At 38.9% G+C, this 10,176-nt stretch overlaps 1 protein-coding gene across 1 annotated transcript; it reads right to left on the bottom strand.

Moving 5' to 3' along the window:
• Window positions 1–2,050: 2,050 nt before the first annotated feature.
• Window positions 2,051–9,973, bottom strand: LOC128855842 (serine protease snake). Its single transcript, XM_054091047.1, has 6 exons — window positions 9,630–9,973; window positions 6,704–6,825; window positions 6,163–6,633; window positions 5,950–6,086; window positions 4,181–4,290; window positions 2,051–2,708 (listed from the first exon to the last, which is right to left on the bottom strand). Coding segments are annotated over exons 1-6 (1,428 nt in total). The 5' UTR covers window positions 9,632–9,973; the 3' UTR covers window positions 2,051–2,122.
• Window positions 9,974–10,176: the final 203 nt, after the last annotated feature.

Raw genomic sequence — 10,176 nt, 5'->3', positions numbered from 1 at the left:
GAAGGGGTGCTCCGAAAAGCAGGTTTTCATCGTTTTTTTCTATTTTCTACAAATGTGTCCAGCTCCTTGCGTACGCCGATGACATTGACATTATCGGTCGCTGTAAGCGAGATGTCACCGCTGAGTTTTCTGCTATCGAAAAGGAATCATCACGAGTGGGTCTGGCGCTGAACGAGGGTAAAACGAAGTATATGCTGTCTACAACGCGGAACACACGGCGTGTAGGCTAGGGCATGTCCAATTTTTCGTTCAACTTCAGCAGCTGAGAACTACTTTGCTAAGCAATTCAGGTGGGTTTTAGCAATTCAGGCGTGTGAATAAATTGAAAGACTTTTGTCTCATATATCGTGAAGGCCTCGATTTAACTAAATCTGCTAACATTTATTGCAACCTTAATTTGTTGATTTGGTTGCGCACCAATTTCACGGTGATATCCAGCCGGGAGCCGGGCAGCAGGTGACAGGTGGTATGTAAATATTAAAGATTTCGAGCTCTACATCACCTGACCGCACAACTACACAGTGTGGTGGACTTTTCGTTGCCCCTTGTAGCCCTCTCTGGTAATCAGGGAGGAACTAGCGCGTTGTTGTATCTCTTGGATCGTAGCTATTAAAATTTCATGTTGATTCGTGAAGTCGATTACCTCGACAATCTTACTCCTGTCCATTGCAGTTCAGTTGTAAGAAGTTAAGAAATGAAATACGGGATTCGGGGTATAAAGAACGCGTGACGTTGTTTACGGTGGCCCTGCTGGGCATGCCACTATTGTTATTGTGGCATGATGGTGATAATCGGCCGCGCCACACTTTGGGATTGCGGGAGCAGAACTCTACATTAGAAGGCAACGTAGTCACGTGTCCGTGTCCAATCTCAAATGAAGCGCAGGCCAGAAGATCTCCGAAAGTGACACCAGCCATTGAAAGAGTTGCAGTTGACTAATGTCAGGTTTCGAGTAACTGTAGTATGACACACGGAACATACTGCACGGGGGACCAAGAGCTGTTGATTTGTCCCCGCACTGGGATTGGAGCAGGAGGGTTGTGGGTCGATGAGGGAGTTGTGTTGCACCTGTAGGCTCCTAACCGTTGAGGTGTGGTTTGTGGCGGTAGTTTGTCGTGCCGGCACATTCGACGTTCTAAGATCTGAACAGGTCTTAAGATAGCACCACCCGTTGCACCTAACCGAGGCGGTGTTCGGGTGGAGCCGTTTGTGGCATATGCGGCACAAAATACTTCTGGCCCAGGCTGGAGTTCAATACCAGCCCTGAAGAGAAGTATTTGGAGCGAACATGCTACGAGAGATTGCCCCTGTGACGATAGATTGGGAGTGGGGTACGGTACACTACACAATTTAGTTTACTGGGCGGCAGCCTTTGGTCGGGAAAAACCCGAGTCATTCCGGTAACGGAGAACCGGCTGCCATGGGAATGAGGAACGTGCCTCTACCCGACTGGTTTATGGTCGCGTGAGGGTAAACGTGACCGGGAAAAAGGAAGAAGTCTCGGGATCTTAGTGGTATCTATAACAGCCGACAATCAAGGTTCGTGTAGAATTTATGGCTAAGGAGAGACTAATTTCGTTCACTCCGTTTATTGAGTGCCTCGTCCCATACTGCTTAAGAACAAGATGTCTCTACAACTCGATTTTCCCCACTCACGAACCGACGGTAAGGAACAATGGCGCGACCGCAAATCATTTACATGAGCGTAGGTTTGAGTGCTGTCTCCCTGCCCCTCGAAGTAGGAATCGTGGTTCAATGCCAGAGGGGTCAAGGAAGGAAACCTGGAGTCTGAAAAGATTAGCATCATAGGTTTCTTCCGACAAAAAAAAAACCCCAAAACTCCATAAAGAAGATCCGCGGGTTACTGAGATGCAAATGTCAATCACTAAACCAGCTGAGTATCATCATTGAACATGACAGATTGGGCAAAGGACAGGACTTAAATTTGCTCAGTGTACAAAAGCTGCTCGCGTGCATTTCAGAAATTACGTGTCCTTTTGATAGAGCTAATATTACTACTGGTTCTAAGTCTAAAAACAAAAACACTCTGTTCTTTATAACCGTTATACAGGTAAGCATATATTCTTTATTCTCTTTATTATGGTCGAGCACAGTTTTAAAATCATTCGTCGTTAAATGCAACACTTTCAATCCAATCCAAGTATGGATAAATTTGTGTGTAGACACCAGGAGCATTGGGTTTTGCACAAAATTTTCCAAACGATGTAATGCCAATAACAAATTTTACACATTTCAGTTCCGGTACCTCAACATGCAATGGACCTCCCGAATCTCCCTGGCATGTATCCTTTCCACCAGCCATATGACCGGCACAAAATTGTTCATCCTTAATACCGCTTGGCAAACGACGTTCCTTTTTATAAAATTTCTTACATAAATTCTGGCTGATCATACTCAACTCCACCTTTTGTAGGTTGTCGGACTGTGAACCGCGAAATTCTGTACGCCCCCAGCCAGTAGCTACCACAGTAGATATACCTATATCTGGTAATTGCCACAAACAGGCGGGTTTAACTTTAGGAGAAATTTTTGCTTGTCGTGCCAACTTTATCAAGGCAATATCATTATAATAGGAGAAGGAACGAAATTCGGGATGTAAAATGATTACGGCAATCTGTATATTCTGCGTATCAGTTGAGTTTTCATTGAGATTCGGTGCACCTAGACGCACTACTTCAGGAGGTTTCCTGCAAAATAAAATGGATTATTTTATTTTTACATTAGGAAGAATCTTTGAAGGTACTTCGATAACATAAATTGCCGAGGTTTCCAATCACAAAATCAATACACATGAAAGAAAATATTTGCAATATCTAAGTTTTTTTAAGGGGCTAGGAATAGTCAGAATTAAAAAAAAATTGGATTTTCTTTTTGCATTTTCTTAAAGTATAATATCTTAAAAATAATGTGTGAAAATTTAAAGTGAATCTGACAAATACTTTTCGAGTTATTCAACAATTAACAAAGGGCGCTGGGGCGCCTTCAAAAAAACCCCTTGGTAGATTTCAATAAAATTTATACTGCTTTTGGAAAACATAAAAAACTCATGCCTGATCGAAGGCCTTTTTTCGATTTTTTTTCAACAATTGTCGGGTTTTTTCTCGAAAATCTGAAAAATATTTTAATATTTTAGTTTTGAAGAAAAAGCTTCGGTCAGGCACAAGATTATCTATTAATAAAACTCATTTCTCATGTCCGATTGATTTTAAATGAATCTCCAAGAACTTGTGATGATCACCGCCATGGACTTCTAGAGAAACGTGGCGATAACTTTTACAATTATTAATTTTTTTTTTGAAATTTGTATGTATTAAAAGTAAATGTATTAATGCTATGTTTTTATTTTTGTAAAATAAAGCAATTGGCTAGCAAAAAAAAAAAGATTGAAAATGATCATTTTTTCGGGCCTCTGACTACCCCTAGCCCATTAAGTTTTCTATACGCAGTGCATAATAAGAATTCATTGTTTTTGGTGGCTTGAATGTCCAAATTCCAATCAGAATATAAAAAAATAAACTTAAAAAAAGAAAAGAAAACAGATCACTTTCAAACCACCAAATCGCAAGAAAAAAAATTTGCTGTTATACCGAAGTCACCTTGTGAGACCAAGGCGAACCCACAGAAGGTGACTTCGCATCTGACTTATTTTTTTCTTGCGATATCAAGAATGAGAGAAAAGAAGATTGCGTCTTCCGAATTTATCGTGTCGTAAGAGTCCATCAATAAACAAACAAAAGGGAGGGGAATCACTTGTTTGTGAAGAAGAACAGTAGGTGAAAGCAATGGGAGCAACCAAGCACAAGAAATTATACTTTCTAGCCACGACGTCTTCCGCATAAAACGCAAAAAACTGCATTTGGCGGCTTTATATTCATTTGTGCTTTAACAATTTAAAACGCGGCAGCCAGTTACGTCAGCCAATCAGCGGATTCTGTCAAATTCACTGAGAGCCGGTTAACGGTCTAATGTTGGCTATAAAAATCTTTCCACTATAATTTATATTGCTTCAAAAACAAGTAATTCCCTTCCTTTTGTTTGTATATTCTCGGTGTAAGACGTCACAGCGCATTCGAAAGGCGAAATCTTGTACTATATCTGTAATTCGTCGCGTTCCTATTATTTTACACACAGGTGTACATTGATATAAAATATGGCTTACTCGTTGGTGGTTGCGCAATGTGCTGCCGTGAGAACATACAATTCGCTTATCAAAGTGCCGCCACAGCCCCACCTGATGCCGTTGTTAATTTGAGTCCAACCCAATGCAGCCTGTGGAAATTTGTAATTAGTATATCAGTAGAATCTATAGAAATATTAATTCAGAAAGGATTATTTAAGACACTGCATAATCATAGAGAAAAACTAAGCCTCTTTTAAATTAAAAAAAATCTGCTTTTCATTTTAATCACAGTCGAATTAACACATGGCTGAAAAGTCCCGGGTCTAACACATAGATGGCACTAGTTTTATTGCTTCGCCTTTTCTTCAGTTAGTACTAACCTTAAAAAGACTGCTGTTAAAATTCCATGATATTCTGTTCATTAGTTCGTGAGTTATTGTGCTACGAGTGACGCTACTTTTGTTATTTTCAAAAGAAAGGATCAAAAAGAATTTGGAGTTTTAATTTTACACTGCTTCTTGAGGGTAAAAAATTCCATTCAAACGAAGCAATGGTTGGAAAAGTGTTATAGAGACTCCGCTCTATCAGAAATAACAATAAAATGATGGTTTATTGTCTTCAAACGTGGTCGTAGGGACACCGATGATGCACAACGCAGTGGATGGCTCGCTTCATCCCTGCTGGAGGACTCAAGGACATACATATGTACGTCCTAACTCGCTAGCCGAAGCAGCCAGTTTAGCAAACGAATGGATCCCGGGGATCCCCGCATAAGGGATCTCAATAAAGGAAATCAATACAAGCGGACCAAATAGGTTGATCACCTGAAGACCTGCAACTTCACCACTGGTGTGAGTAAGCTCTAGCCCACCGTAAGGTCCCTGTCGAGTCCAACGAAGCACAACGACAAGGTGCCATCACCCTTAATGGTTGCACTTCGTCGGACCCGTCACACTGCATCCTCCGGTCGACAGATCCAAGCGTCGTGCCACCAGACGGCTGCACAATCTGACGAACGACAGTACGCCACTTAATTTCTCCTGTGATGAGGTTCAGGGGGCCATCAACAAAACCAAATCATCTAAAGCCATTGGCCCTGACGGACTAAACATACTGAGGCTGAAGCACCTGTGCCCATTAGGAGCAGGATTTATCACAAGGGTTTTCAATCTGTCCTTGGCCACTCCCATTATCTCTGACAAGTGGAAAGCAGGGAGAGTGGTCTCGCTACTAAAACCCGCCAACCAACGGGAATCTTATAGGCCGATAACTCTCCTTTCCCCAGTAGTGAGAACACTTGAAGCCCTCCAACTCCCACTCTTCAAGAAACCAAAACCAAGTGGGTCCCGCTCACCAAAAACGAGAACGAGTTGACAATATTGAGCAGTGGCAAAACTACATGAATCGAACTTCGAATCGCTCCCATACCCACCATATTCACCAGGTTTGCCTCCCAGCGACTGCTGGCTATTCGCAACCCTAAACAAAAAATGCTCGCCGGTGAGAAATTTCGCTCGATTGAAGAAAAGGTTATCGCTGAAACTGAGGCATACTTTGAGTCAAAATATAAATTAATCTACAAAAGTGGTATTGAAATGTTAGAACGGCGCTGAAATGTTTGCTTTATTCTTGATGGAAATTACATTTACGAATAAAGCTAATTTGGAACAAAAAAAAAAAACGTGTTTTCTTTGATAGGCCCGGGACTTTTCAGCCCATGTGTTAGTACAAAATTTGCTATGGTGTATGATTATGCGCCTTTAATTTTACGTACATGGATAGCAATTCGTTTCCAGGGGACAACTTACCATATGCGGATATTCGCCTTCATTGACGACCCGACCGCCGACAATCATCGGCAAGCTTGGCACGCAGGTTTTACCAGAAAATTCTCGTGGTACATTGAATTTCACCCCTTGAAGCACGTCATTATATTGCTGACATTCTGAAACCGCACAATTAAAATAGCCCAATTAGATATGTAAATCGGTTTTTAAACAGCCTTCGCGATTGCTACTCACTTTTTGCGCTAATGCTTTGTGGTTCCACATGTTTTCCCGCCAACGGACAGCAGATCACCGGCAAGTTTCGCTCATACGTGCATATGTCTATTTTAGTGCCATGCTTTCGATGATCCTTTATCGCATGCAGGCACTGATAAGCCAATATGCAGTAACCACTTCGTCCGTCAAAGCTACGTCGGCAAAATGAACCCTCCTGTTTACCCATGGTAGTGTCGATATTATTTTTATTATTGCCCATTGAATGGTAAGAAGAGTCAGTGTTAGTATTGTCGTCATTATTAACCAAATCGTAGAAGTAGGCATCGGGATTTTTTGCTTCACCTTCATGCGGCGCACCGGTTGCTTGGTGGAATATATTTATACCAAAAGGGCGCTGATCAAAACTATGCGTTTTACCAGGCAATGGCTTCGAGAGAGTGTACTTGGTGCTGCGGTAATAGTGAAACAGCTGAGGATTTGTGTCAAAGGCTGCAGAAAATCAATTGTTAACTAATTAATTTAAGGAGAATTTATAAATTTAAGAAAAATAGATAATTACCAATCGTCAGCGGGCAGAGCATGTAAAAAAGCCATAGCTTGCAAAGTAATCGCAGTCCGAGCATATTTTTGCAAAATGTAAATAATCCAGTGTTGGCATCGTCAAATGACAGCAAAGGTAGCCTAGAAGAAATGCATAATTTTATTATTAAGGTTTGTTTGTTTTTGTGGTTGTTGCTTGTTTGTTTTGGTGGTTGTTGTTTGTTTGTTTGATGTATTTGCTTCAGAGCCGTTACAACTGCATGCTGGCGTGAATGTCAAATTGAGTGCAAGTACATAAATAAACAATAAACGGCCAAAATCGCTTAAGGGGTTATCGCACCAATCAAGAATAAGACAAGAAATAAACAATAAAATAAATTTAAAAGAAATAAGAAAGTTCTAAATTCGCTCCACACCGCACTTTATGCACGCGCTCATGGTTTAATAAAATTTTATTTGAGCTGGTTGCCAATTTTTGTAGTCAAATTACTAGAGAGAGAGAGAGAGTTATAGCTTGTAACACTCCATTGGCCAGTTTTTTTCGATTTTCGTCGTGTGGTGCACTATGAATTCCTTCCACCTGGCCAAACTGTTAATAAGGAATATTATTTGAGCATTATGCTTCGTTTACGTGAAGCAATTCATCTAAAAAGACCAGAATTATGGGCCAACAACTCTTGGTTTTTGCATCACGATAATGCATCGTCTCACACTGCACTCGTTCTTCGTGACCATTTCGCCAAAAATTCCACGCATATCGTTCCGCAACCACCGTATTCTTCTGATTTGGCTCCGTGTGACTTCTGGCTATTCCCAAAACTCAAGAGACCACTCCGGGGAACGCGTTTCGAGTCGATTGAGGAGATAAAAGCTGAATCGAAGAAGGTGCTGATGGCTATACCAGAAATGGACTATTTGGCATGTTTCGGGGATTGGAAAAATCGTTGGCATAAGTGTATTTCATCGAGAGGGGATTGTTTTGAAGGGGATGAAATTGATTTACAAGAATAAATAAAGATTTTTCATTTTACAACCAAATATACCTTACTTTTTGCCCACAGGTAAAAAAAGAAAATATTAATCCTGGCAATCCTAATAAGGATAATGGAAAACTTTTATCAAATTATTGCATTGTCATCGGTCCTTGATAGGTGTGCAAAATTCCAAGTCGATCAGATTTTTAGAAGCCACTGAAAATTAAGCTCAAAGATTTCGTTACATACATACATACAACCCGACCTAATAAAAGTGTGTTAAAAAGAAACAGGACGCTCAGATTTTTTATCTACATACGTGTAACAGTCACCACGCTCTTTTTCCTTCCATTTTCTCTTTCATTAACTTCCAAATTTAGTTTTAATTTTTTTTTTTTAAATCCGTGCTATTTTAAGGGGTAATCAGACTTATCGAAAAATTGGATTTTTTTTAATTTTCTTAAAGTATCATATCTTAAAAATATTGTGTGAAAATTTGAGGTGAATCCAACAAATACTTTTCGAGTTATTCAACAATTAGCAAAGGGCGCTCGGCGCTCCGGATAAGCCACAAAAACTTTAAGGGGGGAGCCTGCTTTAGAGGCTTCAAAAAATCGATTTTTTCGTGGATTTTTTTGGGAAGGAAAGAAATATTCGATTGAAACGAAACTTTCTGGTTTTATTGTTATATATTTCAACAGTCTTCTCAAATGTTTTCATTAAAATATATGTCATATTATGCCTGGTACAAGCATGTTGCCGAGGCGCCTCGAGTGTGCATGTGTCGTGCGGCGGGAAAGTTGCAGGTCGCAATTTTCATCTGAAACCAAAACCCCAAAAAGTTTTTATTTTGGTGTAGTATAGCTTCTAGTTAAACCAAGAAAATTAAACATTAAACCAAGAAAATCAAAAATTAAAAAGTGAGAAATTCAACACTTTTTCTCTAATAATCAGATTGTTTAAAAAGTGGGTTAATCATAACTTTCTTAAGGTTTTTTAGGTTCAACTAGAAGAGAATTTAATTCCGAATACAGTCAATGTTATCTCGTTTCGATAGGACGTTTAACTTTTTCCCTACCTTTCCCGCCAATTAGGAAAAATCGCAAAAATAAAAGACCGAGAAATCGCACTTCGAACGATCCGGCCGCTCGTATACCTACTCAACGCTTGCTCACAATTTTTTCTGTAACTCCGAAAAAATTTTGAATTTGCTTCTGAAATTTTGAGGACACATTCTTGGATAGATTGGGAAGACATTTATGCAAAAAAATCGCCTTTTTGAAGCTTTAAATGCGTTTTTCTCAAAACTATGTTTTTTGAACGGGTGATCACTATAACTTAAAAACCGCTTGGCAGATTTCAATAAAATGTATACTACTTTTGAAAAACATAAAAAACTCAAGCCTGATCGAAGGATTTTTTTCCAAAAATTTCGATTTTTTTTAACAATTAATTGTCGGTCCTCAAAAATCTGGAAACTATTTCCTGTGGCCGCCATATTGTTAATTTTGAAAAAAAAGCTTCGATCAGGCACAATATTATCTATTAATAAAACTAATTTCTCTTGTCCGATTGAATTTAGATAAATCTCCAAGGACTTGTAACGATCACCGCAAGGGGCTTCTGGAGAAACGGGCTCCTCACAAACAGCGATAACTTTTTCAATTATTAATTTTTTTTTTGTTGACATTTTGCTAAAGTCAAGTAAAAATGTGATGCATTAATGCTATGTTTTTATTTTTGTAAAATAAAGCACTTGACTAGCAAAAAAAAATTTTTGAAAATCATCATTTTTCGGGTAGTCAGACCCTTAACTCCCTAACACTCTACTTAGATTTCTCTTATATGCTTAATGTACAGCCACGTCAACCATTTACACTCGTTTTCCACTACAATCTACGTAATCTGGAATTCCGTCATTCTTGTGAAGTTGTTGGTACTGACACCTCAGCAAACTCATTAGATACTCACATTTAACTGCGTCCGATTTTTCACTTTCCTTTAGTATGCGAGAAATTTTTTAACCAACTTTTTTGCCTAATGTTAAAATGGCACTCACAAGAAAACAATTTTGTGGGACTGTATTTTTTTTTTGTTGCTGCCACTAAGATAGTTATTTTTATTTTTATTATTAGTGCACTTTTAATTCTATATTTTTTATTTTATTATATTTTCCATTTAATTCTATTTTTTTATTTTATTATATTTTTCATTTTTCCATTTAATTCTATATTTTTTATTTTATTATCTTTTCCATTTAATTCAATATTTTTTATTTTATTATATTTTCTATTATTTCTTCAACTATTTCAACACTTTCGACTTCCTTCAGCTTCAATTGTGCACTGCCTGGTGCAAGTGTCGACAGGCACCGATAAACCTTAACTTGTTTAAAAATGTGTCTGCTCAAAACTACCTGCATATATTTAGTCAAAATTTGAACCACGCCTATGAATGCCCTTCCTACATACCTACATATCTGCATGAATACTCTTCAACGAGTCCTAAAACTTTCCTA

The sequence above is a fragment of the Anastrepha ludens genome, chromosome 2, assembly GCF_028408465.1.
Source record: "Anastrepha ludens isolate Willacy chromosome 2, idAnaLude1.1, whole genome shotgun sequence".
Lineage (NCBI taxonomy): Eukaryota > Metazoa > Arthropoda > Insecta > Diptera > Tephritidae > Anastrepha > Anastrepha ludens.
This window is presented reverse-complemented; position numbering and strand designations above follow the sequence as displayed.

What these genes read in the sequence shown, in the direction of transcription:
- LOC128855842 (XM_054091047.1), bottom strand. An exon ending in GCTCTGCCCGCTGACGATTG is followed by an intron (nt 6,634 to 6,703) that starts GTAATTATCTAT and finishes GATTTTCTGCAG; the next exon opens with CCTTTGACACAAATCCTCAG. An exon ending in AAGGCGAATATCCGCATATG is followed by an intron (nt 4,291 to 5,949) that starts GTAAGTTGTCCC and finishes AAATTTCCACAG; the next exon opens with GCTGCATTGGGTTGGACTCA.